This window comes from Sinocyclocheilus rhinocerous, unplaced genomic scaffold (assembly GCF_001515625.1).
Source record: "Sinocyclocheilus rhinocerous isolate Xijiao unplaced genomic scaffold, SAMN03320098_v1.1 scaffold848, whole genome shotgun sequence".
NCBI classification, from domain to species: domain Eukaryota; kingdom Metazoa; phylum Chordata; class Actinopteri; order Cypriniformes; family Cyprinidae; genus Sinocyclocheilus; species Sinocyclocheilus rhinocerous.
The window spans coordinates 305,350-327,300 of record NW_015664186.1 but is presented as its reverse complement, the minus strand read 5'-3'; the positions used below and the strand labels follow the sequence as shown (position 1 = coordinate 327,300).

At 38.1% G+C, this 21,951-nt stretch overlaps 1 protein-coding gene across 1 annotated transcript in view; it reads right to left on the bottom strand.

Annotated features, from left to right (window-relative positions):
* The window catches only part of LOC107729844 (plexin-A4), a 199,529-nt gene that overhangs the window by 64,669 nt on the left and 112,909 nt on the right, over positions 1-21,951 (bottom strand). The window contains exon 4 of the mRNA XM_016540558.1: positions 12,740-12,840. Coding sequence (XP_016396044.1) covers positions 12,740-12,840 — 101 coding nt within the window. The remainder of the gene's footprint in view (positions 1-12,739; positions 12,841-21,951) is intronic.

The window sequence follows — 21,951 nt, the reverse complement described above, 5'->3', positions numbered from 1 at the left end:
TTAATTATATTTTTATTAAATATTTGTTTATTTGTGAAAAATACTTTGTCATTTAAAGTATAAGCATGTTTATTTTACACATTAATTTTTTTAATCCATATTCAAATGATTTCAAATTTCTTAAATATTAAATAAAATAAATAAAATAATATCGGCTTTATATCGGCCACCCTGCTTTCCAAGATATTGACATCGGCTGTCAAAAAAACAATATCGGTCGACCACTAGATAAGAGCATCAAACCGGATGAGGAGCAAGGAGGAGAAATTGAGCTGAACTATTGCCCAGTGGCCAGACAGACAAACCCCGTCCAAGTTGCACATATAGAAAATTAGACGCTTTTAAATTGCAGTGATACCCAGAGAGAAAGGGAGCGAAGGAGAGCATTGACAAAAGAAGGTGCAGCCACACTGACAAATGGCAGGTTTAAATTTAGAGGCAGCGCTGTGAGCCAGACCCTCAGAGCCCCCTGTGAGAGAAGAGCCAGTCGGTCACCATCATTATGGAGTGAGCAAAGAAGAGGGATGCAAAGAAAGAGGGAGACATGAAGCAAAGAGAAGGAAGGAGGGGAAAAGAGAGACAGAGGAAGAGACTCGTGGAGAGTCATTACGCAGCCCAGTGGCTCTGACCCGATAATTCCCAGCAGAGACCTCGGGGCCACTGCCCCCCACTGGGCAACAAACCTCAGCTGAGTGGAAAATTAGTGTGGAGCACCCCGGGAACGACCCCAACACACTGAGGCATGAGACACAAACACACGCTTGCACAAAAAACATCCAGGCTGCAGCACTCACTTAACACCATGTACAAAAAATATAATCCAGTATTCATACAGCATGGGTGGTATATAATCATAAACAAGTTTATATTGCAAGTATATATTACATATAGACAAGTATATATATATATATATATAATGCTATATATATATAATGCAAATTTAGTTAATGCAGTAAATTAAATATTTTTAAAAGAAATAAAAGGTACTTTATATCATTTTCTATTTGGAAATTTATGGACACAAACCAAAAGATAAGATTATTCATGACAAATGAATAAGTGACAGCAGTGCAAAAATGACATAATTTGCATTACGTAACAGCTCGGTTTAAAACAGGGGGCGCCAACTGCGAGATGCGCAAAGACTTTTGACATAATGAAATAAATAAATGCCAAACGCTATTTTCTAATTAAATCAAATTCATATTAGGCACATCAAGGTCAGCTCAGTAGAGCCGTTTGGGTCCTACGGTGCCAAGGATTGCTACTACATGTAACTGTTGCTATGTTCACATGTGCGGTCGTGCATGCAGTGAAGAGAGCAGAGAGCGGCGCGCAGACAGATGAAACTTTCAGTGAGTGAAAAACAATGGCATTCTCAAAAATTATGAAAGTTGACGGGTCCTTAAAAAGTCTTAAATTTATTTGTATCAAATTTAAGGCCATAAAAGGTCTTAAATGGTACAAGAAAGTCTTATGATTTCAGGAGGTCTTAAATTTGTGGACGGAATGACAAGAATTGCGATACGGCTTAATGTGAGGATTAAACTTCAAAAGGCTATGATTTAATTGAATAAACGTTTCAAAGTCAGGTGCTGCACTGCTTTGTGTATGCCGTTACCATTGAAACAGCTATATATCTGCCATTCTGAAAGCGCCACCTGCTGGCAGAGAATGACTTTGCATTTTCAATAAGCCCTTTGGATGTTTTTGTGTAGACCAATGTGAAAATCACCTCATATTTTTATGCCGTGAGCACGCAGAGTTGTAAATGTGAGCTATGATTTCATTGAATAAACGTTTCAAAGTCAGGTGCTGCACTGCTTTGTGTATGCCGTTACCATTGAAACAGCTATATATCTGCCATTCTGAAAGCGCCACCTGCTGGCAGAGAATGACTTTGCATTTTCAATAAGCCCTTTGGATGTTTTTGTGTAGACTAATGTGAAAATCACCTCATATTTTTATGCCGCAAGCACGCAGAGTTGTAAATGTGAACTGGTGGATCGACAGCAAGCTAATGCGTTACAAAAATCTAAACAATTAAGAAGACTATAATTACAATTAATATAAAATTAATAAGACTATAATTAATATAATAATTCATTGATAATAATTGTTTCAATTAATAATTAGTACTTTTGACTCCATTTTCTTAAAAAATGGTTTAAAGGCTAAAATGTGAAGTTTATCATTTTATTAAACTTTGTTTTTGTGAAAATCTGTGTCTGAACTGTAAATCATGCTTTTTACAGTCATTTTAATTTTATTTGTTCAGGTCTTAAAAAAGGTCTTAAAGTCTTAAATTTGAGCATAAATATCCTGCAGATACCCTGGTCTTGCCAAAACCAGCACTTCATGGTTTTAGGTATATAATTGTCCGGACTTCTGCTATGGAGGTAATTAAAAGTAACAAATCATGTAAAAAAATATAATATTTTACTGGAAAATTTACATTTGATCAAACTTTGATAATTTCCTTAGGTTTACTTGCTTTTGTGGAACACAAAATATGATATTTTGAAGAATGTTGGTGACCAAACAGTTTCGGTTACAACTGACTTCCACTGTGTGGTCAAAAAATATAATGGAAAATCAATAGAAAACCTGAAAATGTTTTAAGTTAATGATGACAGAATTTAAATTTTTGGGTAGTAAACCGCATAAACACATTTCATTACACCAAATACACAAAATAATGTTCTTTTTAGCAGCATCATATGACCCCTTTAATGGTTGTTTGGAAATATAGTCTACAAAGACTGCCATGGATTCTTGTACTTTTGCCCAACCATATTTACTTCAACACTGCCTAATAGCAGCATGACCTCAGAATCTGAGCTGCATTTCTAAACACTTTCATGTGACTTGAATCCATCCGACTCCAGACTACGGCGCAGCTGGAGAGACACATTACCTATCAAAGTTGCACACACCCACACAAATACCCACAATTCATCTCAATGCCATAAAAGCGCCAAGTTTTCCGTGACGCAGCAGCGCTCGCCTCCAAACTCGCATGCAATTTCAGGAGCTGTCAAAAACACATCAGACTGGCTCTTTCATCTCATCTCCCTGCTGTCCCTGTTCCTCCTGGGCCAGGGGACCCATCTTACCCTTCTAATATTAAACAGATTAACTGTCTCCTCCAACACCACGTCCCCTACAGATCTGATCAAACATTGCACATATTAACACCCAATCTGTCTCCCGTGACTGCCTTCCGGCTGTCAGAATACAGCTCAGAGGAACGTTTACAACTCTTTTTTTTTATCTCTTGCTGTTTAGATCAAACAGACAGATCTTTTTCCTTTCAGCTGCAGGGGTCAAATGTGTTTTCAGCAGAAAGAAATACAGAACACAGACCACTAAGAATGACCGAAAGACAAAGGCAGAGTGGATGTGAGGACATTTAGACTCTTTGTCTTCAAAGTTATACAAAGCATTTTAAAGAGGTCACACTCAATAAGACTCCACCTAAGAAAGGAGAGGAACTTGAGAGTGTGTGTGATATAGTTAGAGCATCTGTCCTCTGTCACAAAGGGCAAACAAATGGGTCTTCATCCATCTGAGAGAATGATCCAACAGGTCCCGCGTGCCCAGAGGAAAAATCAATGTGCCGCTCAAATTAGAGAGAACAATTTGAGCTGGTCGAACATTTATGAAAACATTTTGCTTCTGTGCCAATGCAAGGTGAATGGCAATTACAAAGAGTCTGTGAACTGGCATATCACATTTCTGGAGCTGTTTGGAAAAGAGAAACACGCATGACATTTGAAACCTGTGTAAAATTAGGCTACGATGAACACAGGACTGTGTCTCTTTCCATATCCTACCTGTGCTGGTTCAAAACCATACACCTGCTGTGGTGAACGCAATGTTCTTTCCATAATTCACAGCGGTGTTTATTCCCACAGCTTTATAGACCATTTAAAGACTTGGAAAATCATGAAAAGCAAATTTTTTACAAGATAAATTTAGAAGCACATTCTAACAGCACTTTTTTAGTTGCTATATCACACTGTGACAAGTAGGTTTTTTTTGTTAAAGGAGCTCAGAAAGGTTATTGTAAACCTCAAATATAATTTATGTAGCATAAAACTTGCTACATATGAGAAGTTTAATTTACTTTAGTGATTTGATTTGAAATCGTTCATTTAAATCAATGGATTCTGAAACAAAAAATCTAATTCACTTTTCAGAGTATTTTGTGCAATAAAGGTAACACTTAATAAGGTTCCATTTGTTAACTACATTAGTTAATGAACTAACAATAAAAAAACTTCTAAAGATTTTATAATCTTAATGTTAATTTGAACTTTACTAATACATTATTAAAATCAAAAGTTGTATCTGATAATATTTAACAGATTAGACCTTACATGAACTAACAAGGAACAGTTATATTTTTATAATAATAATAATAATACATTTTATTTGGCGGCGCCTTTCATAACACCCAAGGTCACCTTACAAGCAAACAAACAATAATCTAAACAACTCTTCACAACAACTTAAAAGCACACATGCATCATAGAAACAGTATAATACAGTACAGGCTAATAAAAGCAGGTCATAAAAAAGCCTTGGTAAAAAGATAGGTCTTAAGATGGTCTTAAGAAGATTTATTAACGAACGTTAACAAAGATTAATACATACTGTAACATGCTCATTGTTTGTTGATGTTAGTTAATGCATTTACATAAATTGGACCTTATAGTATACATAAAAATATTATTATAATTTAATAACTCTCCAGTGGTATATACTGTGTATTACCATTGGTATAATATAATAATAAATTAATAAAATAAATTAAAATTCTGTAATTCTTATGTTGGTGTCACTCCAAAATGTATGACTTTCTTCTGTTAAACACAAAAGATGAAATCTGAATTTCAGAATTTTTGTTTCCATGGAAGGTGGATAGTAATGTGGTTTGGAATGACATGACGGTGAATACATAATGACAGAATTTTCATTTTTGCTTGAACTATTCCTTTAACTTCCTCCACATCTATTTCCTGTCTTTTCAATCAATGCCTGTGCACTCTCTCTCTTTCTCTCTCAGGTGTGTCTATCTCCATGTCTAGTTCACGCTCTGTCACACCAGGACAGGCCACCCCGCTTGCTGTCTTCTACCCCCTCTCCCCTCTGCATTCTCTCTCTGTGTCTCCTGCTCTTTCTCTGGTGACAGCATGGTGACAGTGAGGGATAGGTTGAGTCGTGTAGGACTGCCTGCACTCTGAGAGATCTTGCTGACAGTCGTGAGTGTGGCTGCAGTTCTGTCCTGATGCTTCCGTCACTTTTGGAGCATGTTCCTTTCTCTCAACCAGCCACAAACTCCTCCTCCCAGGCATTTCAGAAGTTCAGCACCAGGGGCGACAGAGCTGGTCCTGCTCCCCTGGGGAGACGCCTCTCTCTGCTGGGCACAGAGGGTGCCGTGCGTGTTTTGAGTCCAAAACAACTCAGGACTGACTTGACAGGCCCAGGTGGAATGCACTAAGAATAAATTGCCCCTGCTGATAGTACAGTTTATTTGCATGTGCAGTCTACATCATTTTAGAAATGCCACATGCAAAAGTGCCATAACTACTTATTGTGTCATTGTTCAAAAAAATAAATAAAAATAAACCCAGCACTGACAAATGTTCTTATGTTCCAGATTAATTTGACCCACAACACATAGGACCAATACTGGTAAACCAGGATGTTTTTCTTGAAATTGTGTGACTACATCTCATTTAAGGTAATGAACATGCCTGCAAAGTGTAGACACTCTGAATCGAACATGTAATCTTGAAATTGTTAGCGCCGTGCTCTACTGTTTGAGTTTAAAAATGTAATCAATTTAAGAAAAATATTTAACAATGTGTATAATATTTACATTTTGTGAAAAAAAAAAATCATTTAAAAAAAATGCAATATTAAAAATCATTACTCTCATGTTAACTTTTTTGTAATGTGTGACATGTATTAATTATTTTATTTATTTATTTTTGTTGTTGTTTTTGTTCTTACTGCACCATCCTGGGACATTTGTACAGACAATAACAATGATTGCTGCTTCTCTCATCATACATTAGAAAAGAATGTTGGGGTAGGCCCTGCCGGAGAGAGGATCTTCTAGTGGCATAAACAAAGCCTTAGAATCCAACACACACACAAACACACACACACAGGTTTGTTTTTGTGAAAAGTGGGGATATCCCATAGGCGTAATGGTTTTTCTACTGTACAGACCGTATATTCTATTGCCCTACACCAACCCTACCCCTAAACCTACCCCTCACAGGAAACTTTGTGCTATTTCAGATTTTCAATACACTCCATTCTGTGTGATTTATATGCGTTTTGAAAACTGGTGACATGGGGTAATGTCCTCAAAAGTCACCTTCTCATTGTAATACCTATGTCATACCCTTGTCATTATACAAATTTATGTCCTCATTTGTCACAAAAATGCGCGCACACACACACACACACACAGTATGTCAAAGAGAGCTGCTTTAAAACCTCTCCCAGTCCAGCCACACAAACATAAGTTCTGGACGACAAGGTAAAACATTTCAGAATGGACCCAAACTTGCTGTAGGACAAGGTTATATGCATATGAGGTTAGATGTCAGAGAGAATTTATTAATGCTGACCGTAATTGAGGTCAAAGCAGCATTATTTTCAGAATATAGTATGCATAATGTACATAAAAATACCAAAATTGATAGAACTTTAAGCTTCAGATGAAAAATAAAAACGAAAGCGAAATACATTAAATAAATAAATAAATCCCTAGTCACTTGTGGATGCCATCTGTAAAGTTTGTTCCTGAAGGACACCGTGGCCATTACAGTTATAAACAATGGTCTCATCTCTCATAAAGCCTCAGTAACAAGCTGTCAAAGATACTGATGGATAGAGACATATTGATATTCTTGATATCCCCCAAAATAATATCCATCTCATACCCATCCTAATAAAGATACATACAGATATTATAATGGAGAGTGAATTTGCATCTCTGTCAATCTGCTCCAGTCTCAGCCTGTCAGCCTTTTCGGAAGGAGAGACTGAAATCTGACAGCCTTATTTTCCCTGTCTTAATTATGATTTACAGCCTATCCGTCTCCACACCATTCCAAAGCATCACAATCACTGCTCATTTACACCTTATGCAAAATGACTGCCTGCGAAACATTCTGGCAATGTTTCCACGACATTTGTAAAGCAGTCAGGGGAGTCATTCATTGCAGCCCTCAGGAACTAGTGTGATTGTCAAGGATGGATGTAATGTTTTTAAACTGTGGTGAATACGTTTTCCACTCAATCTGGGATTATAAAATTAAATGAACACTATAGACTCCACAGATTGACAGAATGCAAACATTCTTCATTCACAAAATACTATGCTGATTACAACGGCACTTTCATGCTTTCTCTTTTGATTTTTTTTTTAATCAACAAATAGTGTAAAAATGTGCTAATTTTGTGAAAAAACCCACCCTCTTCTCTCATAAACAAGAACAAAACATCCTTTCCAAGTCAAAGGGGCAGAGAGAGTTCAGATGAGTAAAAATGAAAGCCTTAACAAGTAAACAAACTGCTTCATAAATTACACATCTGAACATTTAAACTTGGGGAGCGCCCTCCCCTTCTCCTAGAGTTATTGATTTTTGCCTCTCTGGTCCTGTTTTCCATGACTAACAGACTCTTCTGGAGATCTTCTGGGTAAACAGAAGTCTGGAGCAGGCGGCTTTGCTCCTGTGTTGACAGCGAGAGGGAAGGTTATCTGAAGGCTCTTAAACTGAGCAGCAACAGATATTTGTCTTTTCTCCCTTGCTATCCAATCAGACACTCTCATAGCTGTAAAATACATTTTCAAGGTATTGTTGTTATCTCAGGTTTGTCTTATAACTCTCATTTAGATGATAGATGAATTGAGACCATTTTGGCACTGGCCATTTTGGATTCAAGACTTCAGATTTCTTTCTTTCTCGCCTCCTCAGCACAACTAAATCCAGCCTTATAAGCATATTTTAATGCCCTTTTGCATTTAAACTTTTATGGAATCAAGACTTAATTAGTTTACACAATTCACCATGACCAGAGGCAAAAGAGGAAAAAACCCAAGGGTCTGAGGGTTTGTGTGGTGATCCAGTCAACAAACTGAAGGTCAGAGCCAAACATCCTGAGACTGAGTTAATGGATTGTTAATTTAGTGACACACAATCTTCCCAAGTGGATTACACACACACACACACACACACACACACACGCACACACACACACACACTCAAAAGGACCCCCTGACCCTTAACCCATCTGCTCCATTTTCCTCATGATCAATAGTAGTGCAAGTTGAGCAAATAAGCCCAGCCATCCATCCATCCCTTCAGCATGTTGTTTTCCTTCTCTCTCTGGTGATTGTGTGGAACTCTGTTGACTTTTGCATTCCTCTTGAGGACTGGAGTGATCCGTTTCATCACAGACTCCTGCTTTCTAGCAGTCTAGATTACTATATTTATGCTCTGCTGGCCAACATGTTGACCTCACTTAACACAAAACAGCCCTCTGAAACTCTGTTGCTTTGTGCCATTAGCCTGTTTCATACTTTTTGATGTGTTGGAAAAGTCATGAGAAAGACAGAGACAGGAAAAAGAGATAATGATTTCCTTGAGGGATCTGAACAAACCTCTAACCCCAGTGTTAAACTGGTGCCTCAGTGGTTGTGCCACAGGTATGAATGATACCTAAAATCTCCTGTTTCTAAGCCAACATACTCAAATTTGGTGCTGGTCACTTTTAATGTTGGATTTGATTTACCTCATTTGATACACCTAAAACACACTTTATGCACCAAGAGCTTGTAACACTCCAAAGAGAAAGGAAAAAATGAAATTGCATCATATGACCCCTTTAAGACTGTATTTCTTTCCATAAATAGCCTGATATTCCTCTTCGTTTTCCTTTATAAAAATCCATGGGCAACTATGGTAGCAGGGATTTTGACACAGAGGAAGAGTAATCGTATGAGTTAGCAGAGGTAGAGCTACGGTCTAGTAAGTTGAGCAAAATTAGCCAATTTTAATAAAAGTTTTCATTAAAAAAATTTAAATGAATTATTTTTAGCTTTTACTTGGTTAATTTATCATCAATTCCTGTGCCTTCCCTGATATACCTTGTAAAGTGAGTTTCACCAACAAAAGTAAATTGAAGCATCTAGAAATAGTTTCTTAAGGTGGCAACTGCACCTTTCCCCTCTTTACACTATTTTGTGATTTCTGACCTCTTGAAAAATAAATGCAAATTAGAGAGGTTTTTTCACTTGTTTAAATACAGTTTCTTGCATGAACTTTAAGAATTAAACATCTCACAAAAGTGCTTTAGAGACAAACAAGTGTTATTTTACTATTTTATATACTAACGGTATTTAATATTTCAAATTACCTTTAATTTTTATATTTTAATTTTAATTTTATTTATAAAAATGATTTATTGTTTTAGTAACTGCATGTGATTTTTTTTTTCTTTTTTCTTTTTTAGCTTTAGTAATTTTAGTACTTCAACATATTTTAGGTCAGTTAAGGCAACAATTCTAATTTGTTAAATTTTCATTTCATATTTGCATTTTATTTTAGCTTTATTTCAATTAATGATAGAATGATATAAAAAGATAGAACGATAGACAGAATGATTAAACGACAGAACGATAGAATGACTGAATGACAGAGCAAACAATAGAACGAACAAAAGAACAAACGAAAGAATGAAAGCATCCACGACAGACAGACAGACAGATATAGATCTCTCAAACTGAACTGATCAGGGTGAGAAGTGCAGTCCATCTGATCTCTGCACTTCTCTATTGATCTGTTTATGGCATCTTTCATCTCTTATTAAAAAGACATCCATACAGTTGCAGTATGACAAAGAATCTCTTTGTGGCATTTCAGTGTTAAGATATGCTGCTTTAAGCATGATTACCAATGAAAAACAGGTAGATTACAGCAGACAAATAGAGGGAGCACTGGCAGGAGTCATGCCTGGCGTGAGAGAGCCGTCTCTGGGCAGGACTCGAATTACAGGGACGCTGGTTAAGTATGCAGGGGAGGAGAGGATGGGAAAGGTAAACTCCAGGGCAATCAATCAGCCGTGGACCCAGGGAGGCCAGGTCAGATTGCCTGACTCCATCAGAGAGTGGTGCTGTTCACTTTCTCTGGGCATGAGGCCATGTGAGAGAAGAGAAAGAATGAGAGAGTGCTATGAGAAAGTAATGAAAAACACAGAAGGGACAAATAGAATGGTGATATGAAAAATGCAGAGACAAAAGAGTCCAAAATAAGAAGCGACACAGGGCCTGAATGGAAGCGAGGGTTGGCCTCTGCAAATGCAGCCGTACTCGTGTTGCCAACTAACATAAAGACCTCCTGTGAGTTCTGGTCCTTCTACCACCTGAGGCTAAACAACAAACTGCTGCTGTTTTTATTAGCATTGTGTCCCATGTACACTTGACACTGTTTCTGCTGCCAGAGGACAGAGAGAAATGACAGAGTGAAGGAGAGAAAGAGGCAGCTCTCTCTAGCTGCACAGTTTTCAGTCACAAATGACCTCCTTCCTTCATGGACAATCATGGCAGGTTGACCAGCCTATTCCTGCAGTGCGAATACAGGACTCAATCCAAAACTAATAATGTCATGCTCTGCGCTATCTTTAAAAATAATAATAATAATAATAATAATTAATTAATTAAAAAAACATAGGAATAAATTCAAAATGTATAAAAAAGCAATCTACTTTGGTGCAACACTGCACACCTGAATCAATTGGTCAGTCTGGATCTGTGACGTTTAAATCCTGTTTTGATCTTACAACACAGCATGTGAATTCACAAGTCAAATGTGTTTAACACTGTTATTTTTTTTAAATAATTTAATTTAAATAATTTACTTATTTTATTTTGCCTATATATATATATATATATATATAGGCAAAATAAATAAGTAAATATATCAATCAATCAAGCTAAGTGGCTACATGAATAAATAGCTAAATAAATGTTTAAATTGCTAATAAATAATACATAAAAATACATAAATTATGTGATTTAAATATGATGATTAGTATAAATACTACTAAATAAATTACTAAATGGCTAAAATTGTTAAATAGCTAATAAATAAAATCAATAAATATACAAATTATGTGACATATTAAATATAATGAACAACATAAATGACTAAAATTGCTAATTAGCAAAATAAACAAATAGCTAAATGGCTAAAATGACTAAAAGGAAAAGTAAATGGCTAAAAAGAATGAACAAATATTATATGATTCAAATATAATGATCAAAACAAATAATTTGTTAAAATTGCTAAATAAAATAAAAATAAATAACAGTATGCTCATTTTTACTACAAGAAGTACAAAGTGGCTCAATTCACCTCTGTTCATCCTTTGAACATCGACTGGATCAGGAAGTACTGTAGAGCTGATGTTAAGCAACAAAGCTCAAGACCGAAACTATCAAACATCTCCGGAGGAAACGATACATGCACAGGCCATTTGAGCACATGTCTCACTGTCCAGCACTAATGCAGCTCTCACTTTTACAAAAGCAAGAGAGAGCGAGAGAGAATGAGAGAGCGAGAGGGTGAGAGACAGATAAATGTGAGATTTTAAGCCTGCCTGACCTTGGGCAGCCATGTGGCAAATGCTATGCCCATGGCCCGTTGCATCTAGAGCACTCAAAAGCCCTGAGAGAGACAGAGAGACATAGGCCCTGAATCTCTACACATCCCCTCACTCTCCCTCTCTTTCTCCTGCACTTAAGAGGGTAATGCTGCTTTTGGTCTGAAACCCTGCCAGCGTCTGCTAGACCTTCTCTTGCCCTGTCGCTCCTTAGTGGCACGGGTGATGTGTACATGTGTGTGTAGAGTGTTTTAAGACCTAGATGTCATTGAATATGGAGCTGTGGAGATGTGAGAAAGCTAGAGCTCACAATGCCGCACACAGACACACACACACACACACACACACACACACACACACTCCTCTGGGGTCCTCAAAAGAGGACAAGAATCCAATTTTCAATTTACAGTGGAGTGGGAAATGTGGCCATCCCTTGAGGGCCTGAAGCATCCATCACCCTCACTTTCTACACAGTGGGTGGAAAGGTGGCCGTGTACAAGTATTTGTGTTTATGTATTTCCATGTGTGTGCACGTGTCTGAGATCCATTAGTAGGAAAAATTTGACTTATTTGAATTACTCTAAATGAGAACATATCATGCTACATGCCTCTTAAATGGATTGTCCACCCAAAAATGAAAATTGTGTCATAATTTACCCTATGCCATTCCAAATCTGTATACATTTCTTTCATCTGCAGAACACACACACACACAAAAATATATTTTGAAAGATATTGGTTACCAGTTTCAGCCACCATTGACTTCCACTGTATAATGGAAAAAATGGAAGTCAATGGGAATGGAAACTGTTTGGTCACCAACATTCTTCAAAACATCTTACGTTCCACAGTCCAAAGAAGTCATAAATGTTTGGAACGACATCAGGTTGAGTACATAATGACAAAATTTTCATTTTTTGGGTGTACTATCCCTTTAACAAACATCTAGTACACATACCGTACTTCCTTTATATGATCCTCAGGAGTTTGTCTACATACAGGTGTACAGGACAGTGCGTAGCCATGCAAAGTGCAGGAGGGTTTTACTCACATGCTGTGAAGCACACACCAGCCACAGTGAGGATCTCCAGATCCCAGACACTCTTTACAGGATGAATACTGCTCGCAGGCCTCCACTGGGACACGGGTCAGCTGCAAACAGAGAAACAGAGAGAGTAAGTTATGTGTGGAGTGAGACTTAAGTCTCTCTTAAGGTGTGTTCACACTGACTACAACATTGGAGGCGGACAAGTTGAACTCATCTCAACTGTGCCTCATCGTAAAGGCTCATACTGTCAAATCTCATTGAAAATTAACACCTTCCGGTCGTTCAATGAAATGTGTGGATAGAAAAGCATTCCTCACAGTTTTAATTCATCTGTAATAGAAAAATATCGTCTGCTGGGATTTAAAATGAATACTTACTTTTTAATATTTTTTATATTTATCTCTCTAAAAACTATTGTGAAACTGATAATAGCCTGTACTTTAACTCAAACAGAAAGCAAAGAGACTTCCAGAAAGGCAAAGAACATATGGTTCATGAGAACACACATGTACACATCTGCTAAATGTGGGATTTCGTCACACACAGCGGGATAAGGATCTGCTGAGAGAGCTCATCCTGGGTCATCAACTCCAGCTAGTGCATCTTACCGTTTACAGCCAATTAACACTTGAGAGAAGAAGAGGCGCTGTGGAGCTGTCGGGAAACATACAGGGCCAAACAGAGTCGAACCAAAGAAGAGATCTGCACTGAAATACACATGTAAGAGCCATTCCTGTCTCCATGGATATGGCCTGGAGCCCTCAGTTTTCTTTTGCTTTGATTGATTACTTGTCACTGGTGGATGACTACTGTCAATCACAGCTTAGATGACAGGCGATAGGTCCAGAGCGGTCAGGCAGGACGAATGACAGACGACATCATTACTGGCCTCACCATAGTGGCATTTTTATTTTTGGAGAAATAAATTTTTTTTCATTTCAGTCAGGCTTGAGAGAGATGGCATTTTAAGATTGAGAAGATTTGACTATAACATTTATATAAGAGCAGAGCAACCGGTCGCAGTGAATCACGGCTCATATTTAAGCATTTCGCTCTTGTTCTGTTGTCAGCGCTCATCCATCAGCGTGTTTACTTCTTGCTGTGTCTTGAAGTTCTGTCAAACTATTTCTCTTTCTGGAACATTCTTACACATATCTCAGTGACATTTACGTGAAATAATTTGGACACATGACACAAATGATACAGAGTTCAAAACAATGCAGAAAAACTAAATAAAAAATGTCATGATGCCTATTCAGGTGGTAAACGTTTTGAGATAGAATGTGAGGTCATTTCAGCATTCATGGAGTGATTTAATCAGTGCTTTCTCAAACTACCCAACAGAAAATTCCAGACAGATTATCTACTGCTTTTTTACAGAGGCACCTGATATGATTAAATACTCCCACTCAAACTGACATCTCAGAGTGTACAAGGAGAACAAATCATTCTGAAAATCTCTTTTGACCACTGCTAAATGCCGTTGGACTAGTATTGGCCACTAATGACAATTTAGGCATTTGGCACAATGGAAATGAATTACATGAATAAAATTACATACCCGGCCCATCACTGAGACAGACTGAGAGCTCACAAGAAAATAGGGAGGAGAAAAAATGAAAACCCTATTGGGTTCACAGTCAAAATGCACAATTTTGGAACTGTGTCATATGACTGTGCAAGTACAGGTCAAACTTTTTTGTTTGATGGGCAATAGAATTAATTGAAGGCCAAATTTAAGTTGAATGTAAATGTTTAATCCAGAGAAACATTGACTGAATTACGTCACATACATTTTTTTTTTCTTTTTTTTTTTTGTTACAATAAGAGTTTGAACACATTAAGAGTTAAATTACTCATCATAGCTCTGCAAATACAGTTTTAAACTGGTCTTTTGACACAAAGACAAGATGAGAAATTTCTTTTACTAGGCTCCACTGTCTAAAAGCACATCCATTTAAACCATATCTAATGTTGCCCTCTGATTTCTCCATCCCAAAGCATCCTTTGGAAGAGTGCTCCAGATGGCACGATCTCACTGCCATGTACAAGAGCGAGGTTCTAAATCCAAGAGAAATGTAATTTCTCTCGTCACGCACACATGATGCCTGTCAGCTGGTCTTGGTGCCGCCACAAAGCCCCCCGTTTCACCCCGGCTGCACACCTGAATTCCCTTCCTCCATTTCACAGCTATGAAGAGGTAAATTATCAGGCATTGTGACAGAGCACTTGCCTTAGCATAGGGGGCCTGAGAGACTGCAGGTTAGGCTTTGGTGAGCAGAGCGGGAGATTGACTCTCATTACCTTTAGAAAATGATAAGGGTTTAGGAGCCGCCTGTGAAATTCTCCCCTCTGATTTGTCAGTTTTTTTCCCCCTATTTATGAAAGAGATTGTCGCACTTGTGGAAAGGTCTGTGTCTCACTCTCTCTGTGTGTGTGTGTGTGTGTGCAAGAGCTTTCAAAGCATCAGATCTGTATGCAACAGGCAAACATGACTGATAATTATTTTTTTTAATTAATAAGAGCAACTGACTGATTAAATATATAATCTCAGGTGTGTGTACGGATATGTGTGCATGTTCATACTTCCTCCATTCAGCTAGGCATAAACCCTATCATCACATAATGTGAAAAGCAGGCTATTTTTAGGGCAGAAGTAGAGCCATCTGTCTGCACACCTCTCTTTTAATAATAATACTGATAATATGAGATTTTCACATTTTCTGTAGAATATGAGAGTGGTGCCTGCCCGTGCAAAACCCAACACCACAATGCTAGCATGTTTGATAGGGTATAGTAATGCTGTTGCTAAGGTGTTGTGAGTGGTTTGTAGGGTGTTGCTAGGATAGTCTGGATCGTTATTGGCCCAAAAAAACTTATGGATCAAATTAGGAATTGCGTCATCCTAGGTAGCACACACTGTAATATGCCATGCACTTCCTGTTAGATGCAGTGAGCGCATCTATGAATAGCGCACTCCGCTGGTGTAAAGAGGATGTGCGCTCTCTGCCGTCTGCACCTTGTCTCAGCGGCCCAGAACAGAGTGTGCTTTAACACACTCCCCATGGCGATATAGAGAGATGGAGACAACAGGAGGAGGAAGAAGACAAATGTATCCAGAAAGAGGACTTCCCGCTACCCTCCCGAGCTGGAAAAGGAGCGGCGCCGACTCAGGAATCTCATTATGTCATAAATCCGTTAGATTATTACTAATTTATCCGAGAGCTCTGTAAGAGGATTGAGACCAGCAGATAATGAGGCAAACTGACAAATGACACTGCTCAACAGATTAATGCAGCTGTTAACTCAGAGAGGGGCATCTCTCGTTCTCTTTCAAAAACGAACTGCCTACGAAGACAGCATTTTAAGGCATTATAGGCTCATTCTTGATGATAGTAAGGTTGTGGAACAGAGTGCACGCCTGTGTGAGTGTGCATGTAAATAAAACTATATAAGAGCTTCCACAATAATGACTATTGGATGATACACTGCGTGTCAAATTAAAAGTGGGATTCTCTTCACCTGTTTTGCAATACCAGGTCATTAAAGTCCACTTTAATCAACCTACTAACCTAATCAAACAAAGTCCTCTTCCATTTCTCTCTCCTCATGAAATCCGTCAGTAAATCCCACAGACCTGACTGACTGGCAGAGTTTCTCAGTTGTCTCAGAGCTGATCTGTGGTTTATTATAGAGTCTAATCCACTGGGCTCATCTGTAGCTCAATGCTCCTCTGCTGGCATTAACAAACTTCCTCTGACTCACTAAAAGCCAAGGCAAAAGTTCAAGGCATTAGGGCTGTGACGGTGGCAAATTTTTAATTTGCAAAAATATATTAGTGGTGTCAAAATTAGCGCGTTAACGCAGGCGATTATTTTTTGTCAGTTTAACACGTTAAAAATATTTAACGCAATTAACGCAGGGGCGGGGCTAGGGTTGGCCACCCCACTCACAACCAGTGTTGCCAATTTGGGGATTTTGTCGCCAGATTTAGCTACTTTCTCATTGTAGCTGCGACTTTTTTAAATTTTTTGCGACAAGGAGCTATTTTAGCTATATTTAAATAAAACTAGCAATTTTTTGGAGATTTTAAATTTTTTTACTTGGCCACACCCAGCCGTAGGCCCGTGACCTCTCACGTTTGCTCTCAATCATGCCAGTAACCTTAGGTGCGTTCGACTTGAAGCACAGCTACAGACGGCAGTCAACGAGAGTAGCCGCTTGCAGTCGGGGGCGGAGTTGAAAACGGAGCCGTCAAGCTGGACACTTTCTGCTCCCGTTAGTGATGCTCACGCGGTGTATGAATACTCTATCACAGATTAAGTGAATTAAATGCAATATTTGTCAGATATACAGACGTTTCTTTTTTTTATATAGCTTAATACATCGCCATCTGTTCAAGAGTAAAGTTCAATGTAAATATATTTAAATACTAATAAAGTGGGGGAATATATGCTTTCATCAGTGTTTTATGATAAACGTGACTAAATATAACATTGCGACTACAGTAAAAAAGCTTTTGCTGTTCTAAAAACACAGATTTGTGGCTATTATTGGAATTGAAAAGGTTAGAATAAACCCGAAACACACGTGATAGTTGTCATGCGGTGAATCTGGCCAATCGTGAAATGGCTGTGTAACGCTCCTGCAGCCCGCTCTGGAGAAACTGCGCCGGCTGAGTAGAGTGTGTTGACTGAAATAAGTTTGTATGAATAAAGTTTTTGTTTTTGGAGAATCATAATATCTCTGTTGTATTTGAGCAGGACAGGGATGCACTTTGGTGACACATAAAACAAATTCCCAACATTATGTGTCTTTTGTGTCTTTCCATCATTTCCATCATGTTTGATGTGCTTGCAGATCACAAGCATTTCCTAATTTCACTTCAGAATTTTTTGTTATACTTAATCTTTTGTTATATTTTTTATACTGTCATCATTTGTAAAGTGTATATATATATATATATTTACTTTCTTTTACCTTTACCAAATTTACCAGTATTTACTTTGTTTTCATATTTGGCGACTTTTTGTGAAAAATGGAGACTTTTGAGGGTGGTTCTAGCGATTTTCTGAGGGAGGGGTTTGGCAACACTGCTCACAACTGCTGCTTCTGTCACTTTTTTTCTTGACAAGAAGTGCATTTATTCAGTCGCAGAACGACTGAGTACGGGAGACGTTTCAGACGCGCACTCCTCTTCACTTCGGTGCCAGGCGCGAGTTAAGCGAACGCGGAAACGGTACTGTGCTCGAAGTGCATGCTCTTCAATTGCACTTCAATTGCACGCACAAAAGGCGCCGACGCGCGCTGTCGTCTGAAACAAGAAAGTAGCCTAAATAAGAAAGTTAAATACACCCTGTCTACAGGACGCGAGCTGCGCAGCGTGACAAAATACTATAAAACTCATAATCAGTGATGCTACACTGTTATAGAGTGCGTGACGTCACGTGCACTACCGCCAGTGGCAGTAGACAACCGCGGTGTTACGCGGTTGTCACGGCCACCGTCACAGCCCTACAAGGCATACAGATGCTGTACTAGCTTGAAAGGTGACAATACATGGCTTTGGTTTAAAACCTTGTAAGCTGCCTATCTGGACAGCATTTTTGGGTTTAACAATCAAACCAAACGTTTGAACTCACCTAAGATGGCTAAGTTGGTAAAATTACTCAGATTTGAGAAACAGCCTATATACAAGGCTATGTACATGTCTGACTGGGTGAGGTTTTATTAATTAATGTCTGAATGAAAAAATTCTGGAAAGGTTTCTGTAAATGTTAGGTTTATGGGTAGGGGATAAAAATATATACATATTATTATCTCAGTATAAAAACAATAGACGTCTCCACCAAAAAAAAAAAAAAATGTGCATGAGACCGTTGCCATTGTCAGTGGCATAATGTCGTGTTTGCAAGAAACAATGAGTCACAGAATCAACGGGGAAGAAGCAACATTGTTGTCTTGTGACAGAACAATACCCAGCCAGTCATCTGCTGAACAAACATTAGCTGAGCTTCAGCCAATCACAGACAAGCTCTAACATTGCTAGGGATAAGAGAGCAATAAATAAATAAATAACTAAAATAAAATGTTTAAGTGACAAGCACAAAAACTTTAGCTAACACCAATAAAAGCACACACTCATATTTAAATGAAATCTTCCCTCAGACTTTCCTCAATCTTCCCTAACGTTCTGTATTTTCCAAATTTTGGATGTTTAACCACCAGTGAAGCAGAAGACAGATGACATCATAACTGATTTATGAAATGAATTTTTTTTAATGAAGCTAGAATAACTGTATCCCTACAATATCCAGTACTATCAGGTGAGTCCCCGCATAGCTGGGTTTCTTTCTATCTTTCTGTAGACATTTGGTCAAAATCTGACACACATCTTTCCTTAAAACCGCAGCGGGCGCTCAGGTGTGGTAGCTGGTCATAGTCATGGTTAAACAGGCTGTGCCCTGCGAGGTCCTGGGGGCTTCACAGACGGAAAATGCAATTACGTGTGCTGTGAACCCAGCCACTCTGTGTGCTAACTGGATTTACATTCAGGCATTGATACTCCACTCCCGACCGTCACAAACATATCAGAGCTGATTCTGTCCAGACAACATCATTAAGCCTACAGGCACCAAACCCAGGAACCACATAACTATAGAAAACAGATCTGGGCAGCCACACACACACATGCTGAACTAACAACTCTCTCTCTCTCAATTTTTTTGCTCTCCTCTTAACAGGGACATATTATAGAATTGTATTGTTTTTAAAGGGGAAGCGGGTGATTTTTGTGCTACTAGTGGCACAAACGTACTTGCTAAACAATTATTTTACACTCCATGTCTTCCATTGGTTAGTTGAGCCAATGTTGCTGTGTCGGGCCACTCAAAGAGTTATGAAAACAACACAGCTTTGTTTATATGCTTTGGGGAAATCAACCAAGCAAAATCTTACTACTGCTGCGTTTATGTTGTGTCGGAATTACTGTAATTAAGAGATAGTAACTTGGAGATTCTACTTGGAGCCTTTCAAGACATCGGACTCAGAAGTGTTTAGTTTCTATGGTAACTCTAATAATGGGTCCACATGCAGCTTTGCTGCTGATGACAGCACAATACTTAAATGTTTACATAAGTCCTCATATATGTGCTCCTAAAGTTTTTAAAAATGAAAACACAGCATGTAGCATCAGCTAATAACATTGCATATTAAACATTTAGAGTAAAACTACCTTTTAGACCTACTACAGTTACAGTAAAATAATTTTACAGTGAGATTTTTTTCAGTGAGATTCACAGTCAGAGCTTTGATGAAGTTAGAGACTAGAATTTTAAGTTTAACTAAGTCGTGAAAGGGGGGTAACTAGTTGGAAGCTCATTACTATGATCATTTTCAATATATGGCAAATATAGTATGGTAATTACTATGGATATGATGCAAACAGAATTATATCTGCACATTAAGATGACATAGGATAACTTAAAATATTTTATATAAATACTTTACACACTTTACAATTGATACAGACTAACCCTAATCCTACTTCTGAAGAAAACATCTGGCCAAAAAATAAATAAAAATACATAATTAAAACACCTTGAAAATGTCCCCAAAAGGTTTTGCCATATAACAAAAAAAAAAAAATAAAAAAAATAAAATAAAATATTAAAATTGTACTTTTGTCCCCGAAGTACAGTATAGCTACACACACTTGTTGCATGTGTTCTTCTATATGTGTGCTCGCAAACTGATATTTGTGTTCACTCAAAACTCCTTAAATCAAAATCAGCATTTCAGGAGAAGTTCCTTTGGTCATGTTGATTAAAATTCCCCCGAAAGTGTGCCAAACGCATCCAGACGTCCTGAGTACTTCTATTCACTCAAACACAATGGGCTGCGGGTCTAAGTAGGCCACTGCAAATTCACAACGAAATGTTCTCAAGATCCCGATGTCACACTGGGGGATTGGCGGCGAATGCCACATATGGGACTGCCGTTAAACGGCAGCTCGTAATTGAAATTAAAGGTCATCTTTATTAAACCTGTTCTGATGAGGTGGCAGATGCCTTATTCCACCGATAAATGCCCAGAGCTGATCTGCAACGAAAGATTTTGACTTTGAGCTGTTTGGCTGGTGTGAGACACGCTTTAAATTATTAACACTTATACTACCTGCAGTTTCAACTTGCCCTACATGAATTATGAATATGCAGCAAGCATGAGAGTGTAGCAAAGCCACGGTCTCCAGCCTGCTTTGTGACAGCTGTTATGAGAAACACAGACACAGAAATTAAATTAAATTTCCCTGAAAATAAGGAAAACGAGCATCAATTCTTTCGATTCAAATGAAACCATTGAAGCAGCACTTGTCTTAAATTGCGGACAGAACGTTCCAAGGCAGGACAAAGCCCGGGCGTACGAACTCACCCTGGCGCGTTTCACACAAAAGACTGATCCGAAGATCCAGTGTAAAATGACAATAAACTGCGGGAGAGAAGAACACAACTTCCATTTGGATGGACAGAACAAAAGGTTTTAATGTGCCAAGATCAGCAATTTGTGTAACTCCATTGAGCTCTGAACCTCCCTGTCATTCATTTAATGCAGGAGGAACTATAGCAGAGGCCTCTGTCATTAGCACTCACAGCTGTCCCTCTGACCACACACACGCGCCTGATGCTGACATTGTCTAAAGTTACAATAAAAAACACTTAGCCCTAGAAGAAAGGATGACAAACGTGGACAAAAAGCCAAGCGCAATAATTAGCTGCAAGCTCTGATAACTGTAATCTGCATCACTCTCAACAGACAGTCTGGCCCCTTTCCTTAAAAAGACGCATTTATCTTGCTGTTTAAAATGATACAGGAAAGTAGCCAGATTTAATTAGAAGGATAATCAAGGGATTAATTAGAAAGAGAGAGTAAGAGAGGGAGAGAGAAAGAGATAGACTTAGAAGAAGAAAATAAGTGATCAGTAAAGGTAAAAGTGAAAAAAACAACAACAACAACTAATTAAGTCAACTTAAAATTTATAATACAAAGTAACAGAATGTCCCCAGCTATTCTAATTCATTAGAAATATTTAAATTATCTATATTATTATTATTATTATTAAAAATATTATTAATTATCCAAGTGTACCACCTTTATAATGCATGAATTATCATATGAAAACAAACTAAAATGTCTCTTTTTAGTTCAAAGCAAGAATA